The sequence below is a fragment of the Trichoplax adhaerens genome, genomic scaffold, assembly GCF_000150275.1.
Source record: "Trichoplax adhaerens TRIADscaffold_14 genomic scaffold, whole genome shotgun sequence".
Classification (NCBI taxonomy): domain Eukaryota; kingdom Metazoa; phylum Placozoa; class Uniplacotomia; order Trichoplacea; family Trichoplacidae; genus Trichoplax; species Trichoplax adhaerens.
The window spans coordinates 893,645-919,723 of NW_002060956.1; the positions used below are offsets into that span (position 1 = coordinate 893,645).

Consider the following 26,079-nt stretch of genomic DNA (forward strand, 5'->3'; position numbering starts at 1 on the left):
AGCGATTTACTTTTGCAGGTTTTTGAAGTTTTTGGGATGGGATAATAACTAGTGTACAGTGTAGACTAATGTAGAGACCGTACCTTATTAGCGATTTGCTTTTGCAAGTTTTTGAAATTTTGGGGGATAGGATGATAAGTGGTGTACAGTGTATATTAATGTAGAAACCGTACATTATTAGCGATTTGCTTTAGTAGGTTTTTGAAATTTTGGGAATGGGATGATAACTAGTGTACGGTACAGTGTAAATTAATATAGAGACCGTACCTTATTAGCGATCTGCTTTTGTAGGTTTTTGAAATTTTTTTGGGGGGGGATGGGATGATAACTGGTGTACAGTACAGTGTAGACTAATGTAGAGACCTTATTAGGGATTTGCTTTTGCAGGTTTTTGAAATTTGGGGGGGATGGGATGATAACTAGTGTGCAGTGTAGACTAATGTAGAGACCTTATTAGGGATTTGCTTTTGCAGGTTTTTGAAATTTGGGGGGGGATGGGATGATAACTAGTGTGCAGTGTAGACTAATGTAGAGGCCTTATTAGGGATTTGCTTTTGCAGGTTTTTGAAATTTGGGGGGGATGGGATGATAACTAGTGTGCAGTGTAGACTAATGTAGAGGCCTTATTAGGGATTTGCTTTTGCAGGTTTTTGAAATTTGGGGGGGATGGGATGATAACTAGTGTGCAGTGTAGACTAATGTAGAGGCCTTATTAGGGATTTGCTTTTGCAGGTTTTTGAAATTTGGGGAGATGGGATGATAACTAGTGTACAATAGAGAGTCTGTAGACTAATGTAGACCTTGCATGATCATTATTATTATTATTAGCAATTTGCTTTGCAGGGTTCTAAAGAGTCTCGACAGAGAGGCGAAGTTAGTTGATTTTTACAGTTAGTAGAGTAGAGTACTGCACTATACGCGTCTTTCACCAAATTGCGACAGAGAAAATTTGGAGAATTTTTTCACTCTTGTACTGTTCTATAGTCATTCCACTGTCGTATCAGTAGTCTTTTTTTTGCATTACTAAAGCACGGTACCGTTCCGTTCCGTGACAATGTAGTCGCCATGCGGTCTTGCATGTCTCTTGTCATGCTCAGAATGATGGCGTAAAATCATCTTTTTATCATAGTAAGTTGTACGTTTGCAATTTTGTACTATCTACTACAGTCAAAAGTACAGTGCTGTTACTGTATTGACACAGTGGATTTATTTCAATGACAGTATCTTTTCCAACACTCCAAGTCAGCAATGGAATTCATAACGAGTGGCGGTAACCACAGACACATGGCTAATTGGCTATGCAAAGTGCTACCAGGCAACTAGGCAAGTATTAAAAGGCAAAAGTTAAGGTGGCAACCTTCAATACTACAACACGTGTACAGTAGAACAAAACTACAAATTACTATAGTGGCTTTACATAGCGCAACGACTACCACTGATACTGCTTTCGGTATTGACGTAACAGATTAGGCATTTCAGAAATTTACTGCCACTAGCGCCAGCACAGCCAGCCACTTGAGCACATGCCTGTACAGTACCAGACAGGAGAGTACAGTCCCTAGCTACAGTACTTAGTACTGTCAAAGTTCACTTTTTTTTTCCGGTCATTTGCACAATGCACATGCACATTCGATATGGTTACGCTAGTGTACTGTACGCGGGCACAAGTTTTGCCCTCACTGTGTAATGAGTCTACTGACTAGATTGAGTCAAACCATTCATTGTACATCCGTGCTTCAATCGAATTGCAAAAAATTTTTTCTTGCCTTCTTGAAATCGCTTTTCACTCACTAATGATCAGCAATCTCTGCTAAGATGGATTCTGGGTAAGTTATAAGTTACACATATGATAGCTAGTGTCAAATTGATTGGGAAATAGGAAATGGTATGTAGAATAAATCGATTAAAATGTTGGACATGGACTTTTCTTTCTTTTTCTCATTCGTCAGCGGGTTTCGCGCGAGACACAAAAAGGTCTTTCTTTAGCAAAGACGATACTAGTGTCCAAGCACAGACTTGACTCTGCGTTCTCCCCTATCAACTTTAAAGTATATCCTGTAGAATATGCCTATCCCCTACCTTGTTCTATTTTATTCCATTTATCACCACCGACTAGTACAATCTCCAATGCTATTGAGCCAGTTGCACCACTGAAAGTACCGCTGGTCTGCAACGACTTCCATTGACTCGGTAGTATTGGAGACTGCGTACCATTTTTATCATGCCTTTCCATTTTTGTTACTTACATCTCTAGTGCATTAGTGAAAATTTTCAATCGATTAAGAGTATGATCGCTTTTTCTTAAATTTGAAGTGATACTGTTCGGATCTCGGTTAATAAGAAGTGATTCAACACACCACCTATTAAATTTATATGAACAGATTAGGTACTCGATCATTAATTTCTTTGATGGATAGCTAACGGACACAACGCACACAAGTGACTACACAGTATGTGAATATCAAATGGTATTACAGTAGTTCGTAGAGCAGCAGGATCACGCGTTCGGTGCCTACTAAGCTCATATGGAGTACTGCGGAGCGTGCGATGCACGTACAATGCGCAATTGCACAAGAGTCGACGTCGAGGAAATCCCGTAGTTTAAAAGTCGAAAAACTATCTAAAGTTGTCCGTTTTACCTATTGCACGACAATGCATTAATAGTATCCATTCCCCGATCCTAACTACGCTATTACAGTACGTATAGCTTCAGTGTGTAGTGTCGTAAAAGGCGAGAAGTTTGCACGGAGTGTACTGGTATACTCTTACTATTGTTGTATCATTAGTCTTAGCATGCACGTAAAATAGACGATTGCATGATTTGAAAGTCATTCTCTATCTTCGATATTCGTGCTCTGACCCATCCTACCCTTGGTAATTTTGAAAAAATTTATCCATGGGCCACTTGTAACTTATAAATATTGTAGAGAAAACTGATATGTGGCACACTGTTGGAAGCATGCTATGCCACAAGTAGACACTTTGTTGAGGCAGGCCATCATCACGATGCCTTGCTCATGCTGATCAGATACTGCAGATTGTCCAAAAGTAATTACAGACTTTTAGCTTGCTGTTTTTGCCAAATTTCTGATTAATAATTCAATATTTTTCACCCACTTATTCACAACATATAATAAAAGTATTGCGTTGTAATAGTCACCATACCAATCCTCTCTCTACAGTAAGTCTTCCTAACACTCGGAAAGTCCAAATCATTGAGGTTCTTCCCTATGGCCCCTAACATGGCAATCCTGTGTCATGGTACTTCACTAAGTTGAACACTGTCGAAATGCCACTACAAGCAGTGGTACAATATAAATTTGCTTGCACAGACTGAATGTACATAGTAGGTATAATGCTCCATACCAATGGCCATATTTCTGCCGATCGGATTCTTTTGACTCCAAGCTTGGGCTACAAAAATAATCAGTACTGTATATTCCCTTTTTTGACGATAGGGAAGCTGATACTTGTCGTAGTGTGACTGGTATTAAATATTAAGAGACGTGAAAGTAAATATGACTTTTTTAAACCAGGATTACTACCGGATAAGGAGTGTATTCTATTTAAAATCTGATTCATAACGGTTAATCTAGGCGATTGCTACTTAATTGCTTGATCTTCCACATGACGTCTTTTACGCATACATAGTTTAGCTCAAATTTTTATGATTGCATAAATTAGATTTTGAATCCTGGTTAAACTGCTACAGTATGAGTTTATCTAGGGCGGCATCTTTCGAAGTTAATCGTAGTTGAATGTTACAGATCAGACTTCGAACAGATGTAGATAAACCATACTTTTGATTGATTTTAATTAATGTCTGGGTATTAACGTAATATGCAATTTCGCTTGATTTACGACACTAATAATGTGGTGACGACTTCACTACAGTTTTGCATAATGTATTCGATCTCAACCGCTATTCTATAAAATGACTTGTGTAAAAATAGTGTGAAGGGATATATTGTATCATTCGTTGTATGATATTATTCGTATACCATCTGATCTAGAGAATTGAGTCAGTTACTTCTTGCACAAATTACAGTATAGTGAATTGTCCGGTACTTACGTAGCGTGGAGCTAGAATTTTTACCTCGACTTGTCGAAGTAATACATATTTAAGTACAGTAGTTATCAAAGTAATAGGGTGATTGGCTGCGTGAATATCTAAATAACAGTGTTTGACTTGATTATCACGAGTGCATGTTATCGTTGTGTGTATGACTGTATATTGATGTGATAGTTATCGCCGAAAATGGACTAATATGGGTTAACGTTAATTGCTTCTACAGTAAAGCAGCTTTCTAGAGTTGATTTGTAACTTATCAGAGTACAGTTATACCGTACTGTAGCGGAGGAAGGTGATATCCTTTGATAAGAAAAAACCTTTAGCGCTGAGCTTTTTATTAAATTACGTGTGATATACTGAAAAAAAGGATACAGTACCGTACATGTTCATCATGGAATTATTATACTAAGCTAAACATACAGTATTCGCGTATACCATGTAGAGTATAAGAAGAAGCTGAGTTTGGTTTATGACATGATGGCTAAATTATTTTAAATATTTTCTCATTTTTTTTTTAGTAAGGATAAAAATGTGGAAAATGTTAACGGCGATGAACCCCGCGATGTCGACACTATTCAGGTAACGTGTGTGGCAGTTGTATTGTGTCTGTAATTATGGTACTGCAGTGAAATTGTACCTTTTTAGCGATTTTTAGCTTGTTCAATGTATAACCTTGCCAAAAGTTTAAAATTTAATGTATACTGCCTAGACTAACTTAGACCGTACATCAGTAATACGTACTGACTGGTTTCGTACGTACGGTAGTCTGATATGCTTGCGTATAATACTATTAATGCCTGAGGCGAGATACATCGATAGTGTTTATGGGGAATGCAATTATCACTTCATCAACTTTGAAGTAAACACTTTTTGCAGTAGTGCAGTATGTTTGCTATATGGACGAGAAATTTTTACTGTCTTAGTTAAAAGTAAGATAGAAAAATTGTATTGACACTGATTGCGATGGTTAAGCGAAATAGGGTAGGGTAGGGTAGCATGACATTACTGTTTTACTTGTACAACACAAATGACATAGTAATATACCCATATATAGTATTAGATGCGTGTTTGTTATACAGTACATGGCCACTTCAAAAATATTAATTTAGCATTTCCTAAAGTTGGTATATTTTAGAACACCGCCTGCGTGTCTGCACATCGTGAGTTTTTTTTGGAATACTTACAATTATTCTATTTCTGAAAATTGTCGGAAAACTCACTTTGTAAATGATTGCAGTACTGTACTGTACAAGTGGCTAGTTTTTATTGTTAGTAGTAATTTTCCCCAGGTGATCTTACACTTAGTAGAACTAGAGTCTGGCATAGTAGTGATATATATTGTTATACAGCACCGACTTCTAAGCTAGTTTTACGGTATATCAGTTGAGTCAAGTAGGGCGTTAGGCGCAAAGTATGATGCTACGCCACTTGAGTAATATTCCGTCGCCATGTGACTACAGCAATGAACGCCAATAAAATTAGAGTGGTTTTTGTTTCAATTGGCCTGTACTGTACTATACCGTACGGTCTTTTTATCATACTCTACAGTGTACAGTACTCAGCTCTGGGACTGCAACTTACAGTACAATATACTGTATAGTCATGTGTGTTTTACCACTCAAACCCCCATGTACGTCTTTACTGTAGTTAATGTACTGGAAAGAAAAATGTATTCTTGGCCAGTTTTCCATAGCAATGCATCAGCTGACGATCATTTATGTAGTCTATAATTGAAAATATCTTGAAGCGTTGGAACATTACCCAATTTCTACTTGCTGTTATAGGCTAGTATCATATTTATGCAGCTATAGTGTAACCAATTGTAGATGGCAAAATTATATTATTCATTACCTATTTTAACTAATGTATTAGTAATTTAAAGTTTTCATAATCTGAGTAGAAACAATGTATTGTAGTAAAAGGTGGTATTGAGTACTTAATAGACATGATTCAGCCGTCCTGTTGAGTATACTGTACATACTATAGAAATGTAATGTAGCTAATTCTGGCAAGGAATTACCAAATTGCTAACTTCTTGTATGCTTTAAATTACAGACTAATTGGGATAAAGTAGTAGATAGCTTTGACTCTATGGGATTGAAAGACCCATTGCTACGTGGTATTTATGCTTATGGGTATGTTAATTGAATTTTGATGAAATAGTATTTCGCTTTTATATTTTGGTGTTCAACCGCTAACATTATTTGCCTCTTGCAATGAAATTGAAGTTTTGAGAAACCGTCCGCTATCCAACAAAGGGCAATTATTCCCTGCATTGAAGGTCATGATGTAATTGCTCAGGCGCAATCAGGTACTGGCAAAACGGCTACATTTGCTATATCTATTCTTCAGAAAATAGATATTTCACTCCATCAATGCCAGGCCTTAATTTTGGCACCAACTAGGGAATTAGCTCAGCAGGTATATTAGCCTAATTGTTTTTTAAACAATGTGTATTATCAAAGTGATATTATGAGACCGTTATTACGCAAGGTCAAGAGATACCGAACTTATCATGAGTTAAATTATTTAATAATAGCTGCTATATATTTTTCTGCATCAATAGATCCAGAAAGTGGTGATTGCCTTAGGTGATTTTCTACAAGCTCAATGTCATGCTTGTATTGGCGGTACTAATGTACGCGAAGATATTAGAAGACTTGAACAAGGCGTCGATATTGTCGTTGGAACCCCCGGTCGCGTAATCGATATGATCAATCGAAGAGCGTTAGGTTAGCAATGAAAAGAAATTGACGTCTATATTTTATGCATTTGAGGATACAAGCACAATTTTTTTGGTCAAGATATTTATTCAACAATGTTGTAATTGTCGCTTTAAATGATGTATTTCATAGAGGTTAGAAACATTAAAGTATTTGTCTTGGACGAAGCCGATGAAATGTTGTCTCGTGGATTCAAGGATCAAATTTACGATATTTTCCAACAATTACCACCCGATATTCAAGTTGTACTATTGTCAGCTACTATACCTGATGACGTCATGGAAGTCACAACTAAATTCATGAGAGACCCAATCAAAATTTTGGTTCAAAAGGAAGAACTTACTTTGGAAGGTATCAAACAATTTTACGTTGCTGTGGAACTTGAGGTAATTCAATTATTGCAGTTTTAGACCGTCACAGTTATGGCAGGAGGATTAATTATTTTGATCATACTGGCTAGGAATGGAAATTGGAAACGTTATGTGATCTATACGAAACGTTAACTATTACTCAAGCTGTAATCTTCGTAAATACAAGACGCAAGGTGGAATGGCTTACTCAAAGATTACACGAAAGAGATTTCACAGTCTCAGCTATGGTATGAAAAATAAACTTAATGTAATATTATGATTACAACATTTTTATTCGATTGTTGACTTCTCCATAATCTAACAGTACTATATCTCATTTCTGTGCTTAGCATGGCGATATGGACCAAAAAGAGCGTGATGTCATCATGCGTGAATTTCGATCTGGCTCCAGTCGCGTTCTTATAACTACCGATTTATTGGTAAGTATCTAAATGTACTGTACTGTATGAAGTAGATAATTATTTAAATTACAAGTACTTCTTGTATTCATCTATCTAGGCTCGAGGAATCGATGTACAGCAGGTATCATTGGTTATTAACTACGATATTCCTACTAATCGTGAAAATTACATTCACAGGTAAGCTATGGTTTAATGAATGCAATTTTATTGATACGTAGACGTGTGCAGTGAATAAGTTTATGGAACGTTGTACACTGATAATGATAATATCGAACCTACACTAAACTTAATGTAACTACGTTGTACCTGTAATCGACAGAATTGGCCGAAGTGGCCGTTTTGGCCGTAAGGGCGTAGCCATTAATTTTCTGACGAACGATGATGTAAGATTGCTGAAAGACATCGAACAGTACTATAATACGCAAATCGAAGAAATGCCTATGAATGTTGCTGATTTGATTTAAAAAGTCATAAATCGTGATAATGTGTTAAGCCATGAAGTAAGGAGCAAGAGATGTTGGTAGAATTTGTATTAACAATGCTACCAAATTAAATGCACAGGTTAATATTTGAATTTCACGTTAAGAAGAGTAGTATAATACTTTCTTAATAACGTTTAAGCTATTACACTACGAGTTGTTTGAACGTGGCTGCTATAAAGAAATTACGGTACAGTATATAGATTTTTTAGCTCGTCCTTTTTTTGACTTTAGTAGTCTGACATTAGTGAGAATGTTAACATATAATAAAAAGCCATCAATCAATATTTGCATTATACTACCACCAATGATTGATGGTCAAAATTTGTCGGTTCTATACAATCGGTAAATTCGATAAATTTGACTTAGTGCCATGTATCATTGGAATACTTTAATTTACAGTACAAACCAATATGGTTCTTTAATACTTACTATTATAATTATTAGCCGATAATGTTATCTTTGCTGTAACAACATCCAAACTACTATGTTGAAAAGTTATGCGCTTATATACAAACGGCGATTAAAATTTTTATTATAACACAATGTAATCTGTTGTTGTTATGATGCCACTCTATGGTAGTAGTTTTTATGACCTCTTGAAGAATAGTAGTATGGTACTTTAATCTCTTTAAGATCAGAATAGTAAGGATGCGTTTATGGTCAAGGCGTTAAAAGTGCGCGGTATTTAACCGATGAAAGCTTAGATGACACAGCTGCCTTTATCGATTCGATATTTGATGTGCTTCTGATCAATTTTTGTTTTTAATGTCAACTGGAAATAATAAACTACCAAGTCTTACCTATTAATTCATCGAGTTATATGATTACTTGTTGAAGTTACGAATGAAATGTAAGTTTAGGAAAAGTTTAAGCAACTTGGAGCTAGCATTCGCATACTAGATTGAGAAAGGGTCTAAAATCTCTATCAATTATGAGTAAACACTACAATGTCGACTTACAGTATAATACCATATCAGAGAATGGATTGATCGCAAGTTAAGGAACGAATACAGTACTCCGATTTTCAGAAACGTATGTGTCAACACTGAACAGCCCCGCTGTTGAAAATCATCTGCAATTTGGTAATTTTTGTACCATCCTGTCTGCGTTAGACGTTATTTACTATGTACTATAATATAATTTGTAATCGAACAACGAGGGTATACGTAGTCTCTCTACTCCATTGTAGGAGAGACTAGAAAAGTATTTTGCGTTAGATGTCTGTATTCGTATAGTAAAGCGTAAGTACAAGTACAAGGAGCTGAGTCGAAATGCTAAAACATCGGGTAGGGCAGGTCGGACAGCATCCTGTCCTATCTTACAATCTGCAACGCAAAAATACCTACAGTACAGACTACCTCAACTCCCAAGCTAGCTTGTTTTGTCCCCGTTCTCATTCTTCCATAAACTCTACAGATTGTAATCTAGAACTAGCCATTTAAATCAAAGCGAAATGATTTGATGACGGTTATAATAAGCAGTCTCGCTGCTTGTGGTACTGCGTCTTTAAATGTGAAATGGCTCCGTCTAGCATGGCACCGCAGGTCAGACAGACAGAACTGCTGTACCGTGGTGGTACCAAATTTATCATTGAGAAGTCCCCGCTGTATTGCACTTGTATCATAACACGGACAGACAAGGAACTGGACTTTTCACCTACTGTATACTGTAGGTATAGCAAGCAGTGAGTCGTTGGCGACGTTGGTACAGTTGCTGTAGATTCGATTTTCACACGTAGCGTACTGTACAAAACAGTACAGTAAAGTCGGAGACAGTACTGTACAGTATAGGTGATCCAGTGTATCCATCGAAGCCTGTTCAGTGGTCAGTGTCGCGCACTAGAAGAAGACAAGATGGTGAGTTGGAGAGAGAGTAGTTTGCAAAAAATATGGCGATTGACCAGTAGTGAGCAGTTGAATGCTGACATCGTATTCCATAAGAGTAATTGAAACTTGTCTCTCTGTTTGTAGGTCCAATTTGTATTATTATTTAGCCGGCAAGGTAAGTTACGCTTGCAAAAGTGGTTCAATGCATCCACGCTGAAAGAGAAGAAAAGGACTGCTCGTGAATTGATTACCGCTATATTAGCTCGTAAACCCAAAATGTGTAACTTTTTGGAATGGAAAGATTTAAAAGTTGTTTATAAGCGGTAGGTAGATGAGTTGCACGTGAGTGATTGGTCGTTAGTTATTAGCAAGTAGATATACCATGGGTTAGGATGACTTCTTTCGTGTTGTAAAGTTCGGAAAAGACTTTCAATGCAATTTGTAAAAAAAATCCATTAGTATCATTTACTCCTGTCGATTTTACTAGTAAAATACAATTACTACTTTTAAAATATACCTCAAATTATGTTGAAAATAAGTTTATATGATTGTGACTACTTTGATCGTTCAATTAGTGGTCAAGATATCGATTGCTATAGTTGTAATCGTCAATATGTGACTTCATTACGCCTATATTTACCAATCATGACAAACGATCGTTTTGGATGTCGTCATTTCTTCAATGATCGAAATGAACGAATATATATAGTCATCATGATCTTCCGATCATGTTGTGCTATGACTAATCGATTTCTACTACAATACAGTCTATATGACATAGAAATCGATATGCAATTACGCGCCAATGTTATACATGCAATAAAGTCATATACTGTACAGTCGGCATAATTCATATGCTAGTCGACATTCCTTATTGATGGTTCAACATTTTAGAAGGCTGCTATCGCTGAATATGGACATCATTTTGATTATATTTTCATTTTGTACTTTTGGCGTAGTTATGCTAGCCTTTATTTTTGCTGTGCTATCGAAGAAAATGATAATGAACTGCTAACCTTAGAGCTCATTCATCGTTACGTAGAACTCTTGGATAAGTACTTTGGCAGCGTAAGTACATTTTACTTACTTATTCTATAAAGGACTGGAGTATCTTTCTGAAACACCGCTGAATTTCTCATATAATATACAGTACTATAAAATCACTACAGTGTCGTTTATCAACTTAATTATATGGTGCCTGCACATTAGAGTGCAGTAGATGGTATAAGGCAGATTACCATGTTATACGCTATTGGACAAGTTTCACCAATAACTTTGAAATATATTTCTTCCTACATGATATGCGCAAGTGCTCGCCCTAATGTTCTTTTCCATTTTATACTTAAATTTTATATCATAGGTGTGCGAATTAGATATTATTTTTAACTTTGAAAAGGTAATGTAGCATTAATTATATCGAAATAGATTGATATCACCAGTATGATACTAAATCCAGCACTATGCTAGGCTGGTTTCATGATAAACAATCTAACCGAAAAATAACTTTATGGATCTGATTTTAACATATTTTAATCGCTTTTTGAATTCGATTAGGCATATTTCATATTAGACGAACTATTAATTGGTGGCGATATTCAGGAAACCAGTAAAAAAAATGTCTTAAAAGCTGTTTCAGCGCAGGACATGCTTCAAGAAGTAATGAAATCGCAATAATATTGCTCACACATCTACTTAAATTATCATAGCTGTAGTTATAATTGCCTGTAGTCTTTACCTCACTCCACGTTCTATATCATTCACGTAGGAAAATGAAACACGAAGTGCACTAGAAGAGCTCGGATTGCCATCTTAAATTAGTTTTGACTTTTATCGTACCTGTAAAGGCAATAAACGCACTGTATGGTAACTGACAAAGTTATGACTTACGATTATTCTAATACAGTTATACTACTTATTTTGCATTGATTCGAGTCTCTATGCTACTGTCGGTATTATGATTTTTTCAATGTTCAAATTTGGATATTGTTATATCGCGATGTATGCATGTACTAATAATTATAATTTTTAGCTTTAAAAATTGTCCACTTAGTTAAAATTTATTAGATCAATAGCTAGCTATGAATTCAGTGGCGTATCCTAGCATACAAACTTTAAAATGATGGTATATACAGTATAGTATCTGATATCATAGGAACTTCTACTGTAATATTTGAAGCCCGTACTGTAGTGCTACTTTTCTTATACAAATTTATTTATAGTTTAAATGTAATACGGTGGTAAATGGATGGTTTACATTCATAAATGATGAACTGTATAAATTATATTCTTGGAATGTTCTTCGCTTCTATTTAGATGTAAACTAAACATACGGTATTGTAATTTGCTCTGCTTATCCATTTTGCAAAAGATAAATTTATAGTAAATTAAAGAAGATTGTATGGTTGATATCAGTTTTTAAATAGTTTTAACTACTGTGAGTTATTTGCTTAGTAGATAATATCTGATAATGAAGCGTATTAATTAAAAACAATGCTAAAATAAATTAATTAGGTACACCAATTTAGACACGGTATTGCTCTTTGAAATAAAATAACGTAATCCTCATTATTGATATTGTATTAATTCACTACAACAAGCGTATAAGTAATTTAAAAGAACATTACCTTCAGATAGTTATCGATCATTTAAATTGCAACGGTATCAGTTACCGCCGGTCAGACTTGCGTTTGCTTGACGATTAATAAATCACAATGGCAAATGTTCGATAGAGTAGGTAGGTTTAAATTCAAGAAAGCAAGTATTTTCGCATGTTGCATTTTCAAGATGTAAGTCTTTCGATGGTACACGAACGAATGTAGCTAAAATAGATGTCAGTGTACACTGGACTATATACCAGTAACGCGGCACTTCATGGATGTTGAAATAGTGATAACATAACGATTCTGTACTACTGGTAACAGAAAATTCGAATGACGCTTGGAGTAGAAAGAATGACGACAAATGTCAAAATAGTCGAAATTTACGGTTAATACTTTTACTTAATATATAACACCGATATAGCAGTTCTTCAATGGTTCCCGCACCCGAACTCGCTCGGCCAGCTCACGTTTCAAATACATATTTAATATATCAGTATTTGGCGCTAGTTTATTTCATATTATTAAAATATGGCGAACAGTATAAATCCACGATAAATTTGATAGTATTACAGTATTACGTATACCCTTAAGCATATGCTGCTGCAGTTTATGATATCGTATTTACTTTGAAACATGCGCGTTCTTTACGAAATCTCAATTGGTTTCATTTTCTTAATCATGAGATCATGGTTAGGGGTGGGTGATAATTTACTTACAAAAGTCTCACAATTCAATATTAAAAATTCAGTCTAGTACCTATTTCGACCAGGAAGCATTAATTACGGTAATTAACCCAAAATTGCCCAATACATAAATCACTACTGTACTCTGCTGATATGTCTAGTAAGCTAAATTAATCACTTTATGAATTGTTAGAATGTCTACAAATTATTCTTTTATACATCGCTACTTTTTAGAAACTATCTACAAAAAGTTATCACAAATTAAATGAACTTAGATATATACACGAAATGTTGATACATTTGTACGAATTTCGTAGAATTTAGGCAGCAGCAATTTTTCGTGGATCAATCACCACGGTTTTCGTCGCATTATCTGTCTTGTAAATTCCAATTAATCGATCAGCTAATTCAAACATATTGTTTCTTAAACTTATAATAATGAATTGTGCATTTTTCGTTCTCTCCTAGTTGTAAGTAAAATAAAATAAAATAAAACTATTAGAGGTTCAGATGTACAGTAGAGACACATGAAAACAATAGCCTTACTTTAATATAATTGGCAACAATTGAAACATTTTTGAAGTCTAGGGCTGCATCAATCTCATCCATTACATATAGAGGGCTGGGTTTAAAATGATGCAGAGCAAAAACCTATGTAAATTATGCAAAAAAGAATACATATTTTAACAACAATTTTAAATTTCAGCAATTAAGACATTCACAGGTAGTGTAGCGTATGTAAAGCTGATACTTCAGATCTATAACTACAGTAAGAATGTTTACTCATAAACAATTTATTGTATCGTACCAAAGCAAGTGAACTGAGAGTTTTTTCACCACCAGAAAGATTGGATATATTCTTCCAGCTTTTCTTTGGCGGCCGTACGCTAAATGCAATACCTTCGCTGAAAGGATCCAAACTGTCTACAAGTTCTAAATCCGCGTCACCTCCCAAAGTCAACATTTGGTACATTTCTTTTAATTTGCTGCTTATTATCTCAAAGCCGTGCATAAACATATCCAGTCTTTCTTTCTTCAATTGATCTAGTTCTCGGCGACGCTCATTACGTTGTTCAGTTATTTCGTCAAGTTCTGAAACGCGTGTCAAGTAAACTTCTTCCTGTGATATAAATTCAATAAAATGGATTTAGGTGTTGCCCATAATGGAGCTGCTTCCTTTACAGAAGCTAATTCAAACGCTACGAATCAATGAGACATTACTTTTCTAAAATATTCGGTTATTGCAGCCATGTTAGGTTTCATTTCTTGTAATCTTTCTTCTAAGACTGTAATCTGGTATTGTAAATTTACGGTATCTAAGCCTTTTAATTCGTCAATACTAATTTCTGGGAGAATATCTTGAGTATCATCGTCAACTACTTCACCCTTGACAACACGGTTAAGTTTCATACTTTCCAGCTATACGAAAAAAAAGATGGTCGTAATAATCTAAGTAATCGCTGATAAAGTTTAAGCTAAACTGCGATCTAATATCTGGGTACTACGAATTTATTGCTTACCTGTTTCTTACAGCTTTTAATTTTTTGCTGGGCTTCTTTCAATTCGCCATTTAATTTCTCCAGCTCATGTTTTAATTCGATTTCTTTGTTCTTTGATTCATTCTCTTCGTCGTTTATGATTTTTGCTCCGTCAGTTAAAGTATCCAATTCCTTAACTTTTTCCTGGCGTTGTAAATCTAGCTCATTAAAACGATTGTTATTTTGAACCGCATCATCTTCTAACTTTTCCAGTTGAGCCATAACATCTTTCACGTGATTAGTATTCTCTGTTAATTCTTTTTCCATTTTGTTAATGGCTTCACGACATTTATTTAAATTTCTAAATTTTTGACCATCAAGATTACACTTAGATAGGGCCCATCAGGATAAATTTAGATATGTAACTTTCTTACATACTTATCATTTGTTTTAATTGCAACTTTGGATTTCGTAATGGTAGCATTTGCTTGATCAATCTGATTGACGACTTTATCCAGTCGTTCCTGTAATAACGACATTAACATAAGTATGATATGACTTATTGCCGATAATCATAGTGCTTAACCGAAACTAAGTGCTAAATACTGTAGTATGCATACGAAAATAACCAACCTGCTGTACTTTCAGTTTAGTACCACCTATCTCCATAATTTGAGTATGCAAGCGTTTGACAATTTCTTCCACTTTTGAGGAACGTTTCTCTAGCTTTTCATATTCTTTAATATTATAGTTAATGGCATATTAATTGATTTTATTTGTAAAAAAATGGTTACATATGTTTACAATATTGCCGCCAAGTGACGGCTAGTCAGTCACTACAAACATACCGGCTTTTTTCTCTCGAAGGGCCGATTCAAGTTGACCTTGACGTTTAGAATCGTCTTTGGTACGATGCTGAGCTAATTTTGCTTCTAGTTGCTTTAGTTGTTCAGACATTGTAGTCTGTTGCTCGCTTAAAGACTAAAATAGGAAAAGTTGAGAAAGTTTATTTAACGATAACTAGATTGATAATTTGATACCAGACTAACAGACTTTAATACGAGTAGCGGATATTACCTTGACTTCCATTTTACATTTTTCATATTCATATTCTAAAGTAGATATTTCTGTGGTAACTGCTTTTTCCGTTTCTTCAAGTTCTTTCCTGTCACGTTGCAATTTCTATGATGTAAGATAAAATTTTAGTTTAATCTATAAATATTACAATCAACCGTTCATAAATTGACTGAAGCTACAATCGTAAAATGGACCTCGCTAATACTGATCCAGCTGTTATGGTCATTTTCTAGCTTTTTTAGATCTTGTGGAGATACTTCTTCATGTAGCTTAGATGACATCCTGCCTTTAATAACACGATTACCTCCACCGGACATAGTTCCTACGATGCGTATAGGTTATATGAAATGTAAGCGAATTTATTCGACAATAACGACAGTGTAGCTCAAAATTAAACGGAGTAATAATAGCTATCAGCCAACCAACCTGACTGATCAATGAGGTGGCCAGCTAACGTTACTACGCGTTGTCGCTTATTACCCTAGATGAAGGTTTGTGAGAAATTAGTTAAAACGTAAATTTAAATCCCGCTTAAATTAATTATTTACCTTGAAAGCTATTCTAGTTGCTTGGTCTAAGTCATCGGCAACTAAAGTATCACGTAGGGCAAAGTAAAATGCAGTTAAGAATTTTTTGTCCGAAATGTTCACTAAATCGAATAGGCGAGGAACATTTTCTGGCCTAAACATGATTAAAAACATTTGCATTAATATTGGAAGCCTAATAAGGACGTAACTTAAAATGCTAAACTTACGTTGAAATTTTACTGGAAGCGGCTGGACGTAGTTTCTCAATCTAGAGAATTCATTATAAATTGTATTAGTACATTGTTAATTTTACAGGAATAAATAACAAAATCTAGTAGCTAATCACCTTGTCTAAAGCCAAGAGTGTTACCAGGCCGATACGTTTTTCTTTTAATAGTTTAATACACGCTTGAGCAGTTTCCAAGGTATCGACAACAACATGATCTAGAGCTCCGCAAGCAGTACTTATTGCTACATCATACTTTTGGTTTATGCTGCCCAAATCACCCTTGATTTAAATATAGATTAAATGCTCGAATGTTGTACATACATTCAATTAATTACAAAAGAATTCATTTGTATTTTACAACACATCTTACCAATCTTCCATAAATTCCATTTATACGCCCTTCTTTCTTCTCTTTCAAAAGGGCGGTAAGAACTTCATTCCTAAAATGACGATATTATTTGAATTCTCTAATGTTAAAGATGTACCTTTATAAATTTGAGGCCAGTTGAGATATGCAGAAGTAAAAATTTCGATACAGACCTGCTTTTAGACGCTTGCATAGAGCCTCTCATTTCTTCAAGTTTACTTCTGCTACTGCGAAGCTGAGGATTATCGAAAAAGAGTAATTCGTATGAAATTAGACGTCAGAACATATAACATTGTCCAAAATTCTTCACAACGAACATCATTTAAAAATTGCGAAAAATAGCAACCTTTAGGGTATATGTATAATGAATCATTGTAAAAGTTTACTTACGTTGTTTTTAGTGTCAATTTCATTATTTTCGGTTTCTTTAAGTTTTTGTCTTACACTATTCAATTTTTCCTTCTTATTGGGGATACATTTTTCCATTTCTTTAATATCCCTAAGTTTTATAAATAATTTTAATCCAACTGACTCTTAATTCAAAAGCCAGTATTTAATATTTCATTACAGTATCAGGTTTTATTGATTACTTTTTTCTTGCAGCAATGTCTTTGATTGTATTTTCGTAATTTTCCTTGATTTGTTTTAAGTTGTTTTCTGTTTGCTTCTTAGCGCTTAGAAATATATCTAATTCGCTCTGAGCTACATCCATCTAATCATAGTAACGTAATATATTAAAATCTGATTGAATTAGAAAGCTTACTTCACGTCTTGCTTTATGATAAGAACTAATCTTACATTAGATTTTGCTTCATATACAATTTTATTGAGTTCCAATAATTCCTTCTCTTTCCCCTAGAGCCAATAAAAAATTGGTGGTCTATTACTAATGTTACGTATAATTCGAATGAGTAAGTTTAATTAGACTCAATAATGTGGAAAATTAATTGCATTACCTCTTTTTCAACTTGAAGATCCTGAGTTTCACTTTTAAGTCCTAGTATGTTAGAGTAGATTTCAGTGAAATGAAATTTTATGTATAACGCGTATACGATAGGTTTAAATATGGTGCAGTGCATAATTATTGTACCTTCAATGATAACTTGCAGATTTTCTTCTTCTACCTTACGTTTAGTCTATCCAAGATATAGATAGTAATCTTCCTTAGTAATCCATTTATATATGTAATTACCTCTAGGGGATATTACAATTTAGTACGTGATTCATTACCTCAAGACCAGCAATCGCTTCTTCAGAACTTTGAATTTCTTTCTGGCATTTATCGGGGACTTTTAATAACTCTTCCAGCTAATGTAGTATGATTATGGTATGGTAATAGAAATTAGAGATAATTTAGTATAAAACATTTAAAGCATATATTAACTAAATGATTTTTTTAATCCAAATTCAAAATAGCAACCTTTTGCTTTTCTTTTTGTAAGGCTTTCTCGAACTTTTTATCTTTGGATTTTGAATGCTTAAGATCCTAATAAAGTGTCGCCATTTGTTAACATAAAAATAAATCTACGCGGCTACGGTTACTGCACAAAGTATATCATGGTTGAAAAATGTTCACCTCTCGTAACTTTACATCAAGCCGTTCTAATTCGGAATACTGATTTTTGCACTTTTCTAGTTCCGCAACGACTTGATCAAAATGTCTACCGATAACAACGAATACGTATGAACACTCTTACGTATGCATATCTAACTTGCATAACGTCGATTGTTTATCTATTATAAATTGTTTAATTTTATCCAATGTCAACTTTATATTTAGTAAGTGCAGAAATAGGCATCAATCAGGTCCAGCTTACTTTCTTTTCTTTTTTAGCTCTTTTTCAGCAGCTCTGGTCTTTTCTGTAATATGAATTGAATAGACATGCGAGTTACAGCTCTGTATAAATAAGTATTGGATAATGTTATATAATGCAACATTACAAACAGACCTCGATTTTGAGTGATACTCTCTTGCAGGCCCTGCAACTGATTCATAACTGCATCACGTTTTTCAAGGCCTTCGGTATTCTTTTCGGTAACTTCGTAGCTTTAAGAATATAGCACTTGACGTTAAGAACTTATTAGCTAAGGGGTGCTCTAAATTCGCCTTAAACGTTAGATACTGATACTGTATGCGTGTAGGTTCAAAAATACTGATTTCCTTACACATATTTCTGCAGCAGTTTATGCTTCAATTTCGTTTTATTATTTTCCATATCTATATATTCGCAGGCTTCATTCTTAATACCTTCCAAGTCATCTTTTTCTTTCTCAACTGCTTTCACACGGTTCAACTAGCCGTAATTATGAGTAATAGGATTAGTTAAAAGTGGGAAAAGTTTAATTAAATTTAACTGTTGAATTGATTTTGTAAGGGACATGGGTTGAAATAAATATAACCGAATTATTAGTAATATACTTTTTCACTTCTGGCTTCATTCATGTCGTCGACATTCTTACTGCGTTCTTCGATAGTGTCCTTAAATTGACTGGAGCCAATAATATCCTCTAGAAATTCCAGCATTCCTTCATCATGTTCTGTCTGAGCCTTTGGCTTCATTAACGCAATCTGTTCCACCTCTCCCTATAACAGGTAATTAAAGCAAGGAAGGATGTTGGAATTTATGGGTTGTAAATTTCGATTTCTAAAACAAAGCTATTAAATTTGCAGCGATTAAGTTACTCTTGCAACTGATTATTTTATTGGGTATAATTTCGAATTGTTTATTTTGTACTATCTGCTGTTGCATCAATGTTTTACAGCTATGCGTAGCCAATTCAAATTGCATGCATACATGCTACACTCATTTTTATATTCCAATTTTAAGCAATGTATGAATATAATCGTAGCGTGTAGTTGATGCTGCAATACGACTTGTGATGTAATAGCAAAATTTGCCCAATTTTAGGTGTCAAATTTATGTTAGTAATGTTGGTATACGCAATTCAAAAGTGATAACCCTTTCAGAAAAGAATATGCAGTTCGGTTTTGTAGCATACAGTAATTTTCGTGACAGTATAGAGGTGTTTACATGAAGGGCGGTGGTGTTAATAGTGTACTGTACTGTACTTTGACTCTTTATTATGTCCCCCATTTTTCCACAATAAAGCTAAGAAAGCCTGCTAGATAAAATAAGTTTTGCCCAAGCACCACATGCATATTCTGTACAGGACTGCGTAACAGAGAATTGTCTTGTCTAGTCACGGTTCGGAGGTATGGAATCATTCGTTAAATGACATAGTCATATACTGAACTTATACTGTACATTGGTGTTGAAAAAAACGAATTTTACTTTTGTAACTGGACTACTTTACGTACATGTATGATTTTCACTGTCAATCGTGAACAAAGTATACTATTCACTATGATCGCAATATTGATTGTATTGTATTACCCATTCCATGGCTTACAACATTCAAGGCTGTGCGTAATGTGCGTTGTTTAGCTGTTATAGTGCTGTATTATTATTATTTATTCTTTTATTATAATCCAGGTCTCGATAATACTATAAAGTCGAACTTACTTGCAAGATGAGAAAGCGGTTATGATCTAAATCAATTCCACTTGATTTCAAGAGGGTAGCAATCTCTTTAAAAGGTGTCTTCTTCCCATTTAAATGATAGCTTGAAGTACTATCTTTGTATGCTGTTCTGGAGACAACAAACTGACTATCTGGAATCACTTCGTAATCATCGCCTTCCTATACCATTTCAGAAAAACGTATGAAGGATAATTTGTGAATTAGACTGTTTGCCAGAATAGCAATAATAACAGTCAGACACCAGTGATATTTATAGCAATTACAGTTGGATATAGATGGGAGAAAATGAAGCAACGCCGCACTCCAAACATTTTACTTTCCTTTCAACATTAGAAATAAGTTCGAATTTGCTATTTTGTCATTACCGATGTCTTACCTTGTCTATTATTTTTTGAAAATGGACGCTGACGGTACAACTATCGATGTTGAGATGCTTCTCTGAGTTATGAATTAGGACAGCGATTTTTTTCGAGCGCATCTTATTGGCACGATATCCAAATACAAATAGCATAGCATCAATAACATTGGATTTTCCACTGCCATTTGGTCCAACAATTGCGGTAAAATTCTAGAGTGTTTACAAACGATGGGAAACTTTGAATAGTTCATAACGATATTTTAAATTGCTATCGAATTCACATAAGTAGAAGGAGTAGTAATAGTAGTTATCAAGCTAAAGCGATCAGCCTAATGGAATAGTTAACCAGTGCAGTATGATTACGCTATAAAATTTTATTCATTTTGGAAAAAAAAAAACAGAAAGGCACATTCCACACACGATAACATGACGGTTGTTTGTTAACTGTCAGTTGCCAGCAGTATCAAGGATGACCGCTATCCGTCAAATCATTCTTATCAAGAGATTCATAAAGACCAAGAAGGAATAACTTACCTTATCGAAAGGGCCTAATACTTTTTTCCCGGCATAAGATTTGAAATTTTCATTGACGATATGCGTAATCATTAAACGCGATTCAGCCATTTTGGATGATTTTTCGACGATCTTTGGATTTGTAAGTTTTATCAGTGAATTTTCAAAGTCTACACAAGTAGCTCTCGACTACCAATGAATTGACGTTATTGGAATAAAATCAGGCAATACTAAAATCCAACAGAATAGACTAAGGAAATAGCCTATGGAGTTGGAAAATGCAAAATATGGAAGGACAAGTGCTAATTTAGCAACTGGGATTTCAGTTCACTGCTTTCAATGAATTCTGACGTTACTGTTGCCTCAACATAAGCATTTGTCCTATATACTGTTCAACTTTTGACTGTAAACTATGGGATAGAGGTACTGTATGGTGGCAAACACCAAGGACAAATGGGTAAAATTTGAATTTCGGCGCCAGTAAAACGGTTGGTGCTGACAGCCGCAGTACTGTAGACTGTAGACTGTACAGTCTGATTAACTTGGGTGGCACGAAGGAAAATAAACTGTGTACAGTAGGCTAAATCAAGCCTAAAGTAGATCAAATGTTATAGGTAGATGTAGTCCAATAACTCATTCCTATACAGATCGATTTTGAACAAGAGTATTAACAAATTGCAACTTTCAGTTCAATTTTCGACGCCATCTTGCCATCGAAGTTAATTGCGATGTCCTGTACAGTGTACAGTGTACAGTATACATAAAAAGTACTGTAGTCTGTAGTACTGTACAGTTCTGTTTGAACCCTTTCGTTCGCGCAGCCGCTGTCGCAGTTGCTCTTAGACTTCTGGTTGCCGTATTAAAGCAACTCCTTTTAATTAAAATTAAAACGCACATTTAATTAAGCCCTCCATTCACGTACTGCTACTAAATTACTACTGTATTTTAACGACATCTCTTTACAGGAACTACTTTTTACCTGCCAATTCTGTGAGGAATAAATGCGTGCTTATTGTAACCATGCATTTCCTGTCGCTATTGCTCATTTTTGAGGGATAATTTCCATACTTCAGCGCTACCGGTAGTACTGGCATTGGTCGGTCAATAATAAACTGTAGACTCTAATTAAACGTAATTACTATACTGAATCTACAGTATACAGTATACCAATAACGAAGTTTGTTACAGCATATCTCTATTCTATGGCAGACGGTCAATTTTTTTAGCTTTTTCAATCAAAGTAAATTCAATACACAAGTGTAATATTGTAGCGTCGATATCAAGATCAGAACCCCTTTTAAATATCGTCGTTTAGCTATAAGCAAGGCGTTTACTTATGATAGTAGACGATGGTAGATATCTCTATTGGCAAACTAAAAAGAGAACATAATCGATACTAATTATAATATAATTAATGAAAAGCTTAATAAGCAAAGTCGTAATGACCATAGAGATATAATAACATTTATCATCGTAAAGGTAAAAATGACGCAACATGTCGTTTAAAAATTTCCGCTTATTGGCATTGTTGAATCTTTATGTGTGTGTTATTGTCAATTGTGCGATAATCATGGAGTGGGAAGGAACACGTTAGAAAGTCCCTATAGTAAAGAGCGCTAAATGTAAAGTGTACTCTTGGTAAAGTTAAAATTGACTACTGATTATATCATCTAAAATGCAATCATACTGTGTAAAGATTACCGGATGATGTACGCATAGCTTGCATAAAGAGTGAATGAATTAGAGTACAGGAATAGAAAAATAGCTTGTCATCCATACAGACGTTCTTTACTGTAACATATAAAGCGCAATCAGAAAAAAATCATGTTATTGCCACAGTATGGGACTTCGTCAGAAGTCTTTAACCGAAATGATATTAAAAGGGATACTATTCTATCGGAATGCGAATAACTACCGTATTAACTGCATGATGCAACTAGACGTCTTTGTTAAACACTTTCGATAGTCGATCAGGATATTACGGGTATGTCCTGTTATACCACACATGTTTATATTGTATTTATAATCTTTTTCGCCTAACAAAAGTGATATGGACGGCCATACTCTGTATTCGGGACTCACGTAAGAATGATTCTTGATTTTTAATATTTATACAATTTTTTAATTAAGATGTAATATGATATCAAGATTGCTATATTGAAATGTTGATATTAATGTGTACCTCGAATAACATCGTTATTCTGCTATTATAAATACGGAAGCTGATTAAATGTAGAACAGATGATATTGATTAATTTACGTCCATCTTGCTACTGTACCTTTGTTATAAGAATTTCTCTTTCAATGTTATATTAGTATATTTAACATCAGCCAGCTGCTAATCAAATACCATAATATCAGATATATTTTCTACTCATCAGCTATTAGTTGGTAAATTTAGCATTATTATAAAACCAAGTTAATAATGAATAGATATGTACTCATTGTCATAACTTTCTATATACGGTAACATTGACAAATGTCTAGTCATAATGGCAAATTCAATTCAATTAATTAAGGTAAATTATGTTGAGGAGGAATTCGCGTCATGTAAGTATCTAAATGTGTCGGTTAAATTGCGTGTGTGTAAATACAATACCTTCTAATTGTGGTAATCCATCAGATGAAACAGTGCTATCAGACTATCAGGCTTTACTACAAGTCTAAAAGAAATTTTGAACAAATGACCTTAGCCTTATGCCTAACATTTACAAGCAGTGATCTACCATAGTATGTGTATCATGAACCAATCTACCATATAGTTAACTCGTTTCTCTCCTTAGCTGTGAAATTAAGATTCTACGCATCACTAGCTGCGAATACAATATTAACTCAGAAGCTAAGCACGCAATAGCAGTTTTCACACTTACTTAATGTATCGATATAATACGACAAGGAAAGCCTAATCACTGCGACACGAGTCCAAATTAACACACTCATGCAGGTTACTAGCTTAAAAAATATTTCAGTTCTAATCAATTTTTTTTACACGTAATAGATTATGCTGATAGAGAACTTTTTATTCTTCTTGTTATAATAATACTTATCTAGTACAGTATATGTAATCCTATCTTAAATTATTTATAACTTAGATATAAGCATACAACATTAACGAAACAATATCATTAAACAACTATAATCGATATTTTACTATTACATTATTGAACTATAGCGATAATCATTACAGTATAACATGATGTAAGTATAGATACATGTTATACAAGTGATTAGGTCACATATCGAGCACATCTTAGGGCTTTAAGATACAGCTCATCAATAACATATCCAATGATTGTTCTTAGTGCGATGGATATTTCCGATGAAACTTTTTAATATAGTACTGAAGCAATAAGCAGTTAACGACCAACGCCATTACTCGAGTATGGTGAAACACAATTACCACGATGGCAACCGAAGCAACACTTCTTTTTGTTCTTCTTACAAGATCCGTCAACGCTGCATCGCTATATATAAATTTACCCTGTGTTAGCCCATTTTTTATATAGTAAAAGATAGTGATAGTAAGAATTTAGGCATTAATACCTTATAAAATGATCTGACGACCCAGGATTTCTTATCTTCCTTATCAGAATCTGCACCAGATTCATCGATGCTTCGGTATTCTTGCAAGAGGTCTACATTTCTTTCCATGTCATCATCATCAATATCATTGATAAATAGGCTTTCAACACTGATGATTGTCATCATGAACAATACGGTAAATATTGCAATCTTCATTATGCTTAGAACGAACTTAAAATCTAAGTAAGAGAGAACGATAATAGATTATGAGCTGTCAATATTTAAAGTAAATTTTAGAACGATTCCGGCTTTAATTTTTCTATGGGCGTAAGACGATGTATAATTACTTTTACAGTCTATATACACTAGAATCCAGTGTTATTTCCTGTGGTATTATACTCGGAAATAATTTTACCTATTTTAAATATTAGTATTATATTTCCCTTTTTAAATGAAACTTTCTAAGAAATTAATCGACTCTGCTGACATTGCGAGATAAATAGCAGTGCTGAGAATAGATGTAACGATATTATCAGGTAACAAAGAGTAATCTCAACAAACATGTAAAAAATTTTTATCAAGTTTTATGTACTTGTACTGAAGTTTTACGTATTTATGAAAAATATTCTACTTATTTCTAATACTTTAAAAATTATCTGAAATTCACAATTGGCATTAATACAGTTAGATATGATGTTCTCACCTCTGATCTTAAATACTGAAAGAACTTCTTTTCGCTGTACTAGCGGTTATCTTCGGAATAATGACTGGTAGCGTTTTCGAATCTTTTTATAGTGTCGTAGCTTCATACATTTAACTATTACGATTTATTAATAATTGGCAAATGAACGATTTTATTGTATGTTATTAAATTATTTAATGTATTTATGAATCGATATTTAATGAATAAACGTTAAAAATTTTGAATAGTTCGCTAATTTTAGTTTTTGTATTAACTACATCATTCATTTGCTTTGTCTTAGTTGCTACCCTTTTGGGCGTGAGCTGATATAAATTAATCGGAACGTACTATAATTGTTCTTTTGGTTAGTTTCTTTATTACATCAATTAGCTAATTGATAATATCGGCACTAGTTATTAGATTAGGCAGTGATTATTCATGTCGATTAATCGTTATTTACCTGCAGTCATCGAGCCGTCATAATTATAAATATGTCAAAATTGATAAAGTTCAATGCGACATTGTACAGCAATTTATCAATACTGTCTATTTTAGCTACTGTTAAATTCTTATCACTTTATGTTTGTATCCGCAAGTAACGACATTTTATATTGGGTACTAGTAGA

The 26,079-nt window shown here is 34.2% G+C and overlaps 3 protein-coding genes across 3 annotated transcripts; 2 read left to right on the forward strand and 1 right to left on the reverse strand.

The window, feature by feature from the left end:
* Window positions 1–6,971: 6,971 nt before the first annotated feature.
* Window positions 6,972–8,218, forward strand: TRIADDRAFT_38231 (uncharacterized protein; the record flags this gene model as incomplete). Its single annotated transcript, XM_002116150.1, has 5 exons — window positions 6,972–7,181; window positions 7,256–7,393; window positions 7,496–7,585; window positions 7,665–7,744; window positions 7,887–8,218. 5 exons carry the CDS (start codon window positions 6,972–6,974, stop codon window positions 8,029–8,031), a joined length of 663 nt encoding a protein of 220 aa, XP_002116186.1. The 3' UTR covers window positions 8,032–8,218.
* Window positions 8,219–9,566: 1,348 nt separating this feature from the next.
* On the forward strand, window positions 9,567–11,688 carry TRIADDRAFT_60212 (uncharacterized protein; the record flags this gene model as incomplete). The annotated part of the gene is made up of 6 exons (XM_002116151.1): window positions 9,567–9,593; window positions 10,020–10,198; window positions 10,835–10,943; window positions 11,236–11,271; window positions 11,430–11,531; window positions 11,641–11,688. The coding sequence occupies 6 exons, from the start codon at window positions 9,567–9,569 to the stop codon at window positions 11,686–11,688; spliced, it is 501 nt and encodes a 166-aa protein (XP_002116187.1).
* Window positions 11,689–13,478: 1,790 nt separating this feature from the next.
* TRIADDRAFT_50834 (uncharacterized protein) lies at window positions 13,479–14,421 on the reverse strand (the record flags this gene model as incomplete). The annotated part of the gene is made up of 4 exons (XM_002116244.1): window positions 13,479–13,622; window positions 13,705–13,809; window positions 13,967–14,278; window positions 14,380–14,421. The coding sequence occupies 4 exons, from the start codon at window positions 14,419–14,421 to the stop codon at window positions 13,479–13,481; spliced, it is 603 nt and encodes a 200-aa protein (XP_002116280.1).
* Between the last annotated feature and the right edge of the window lie 11,658 nt (window positions 14,422–26,079).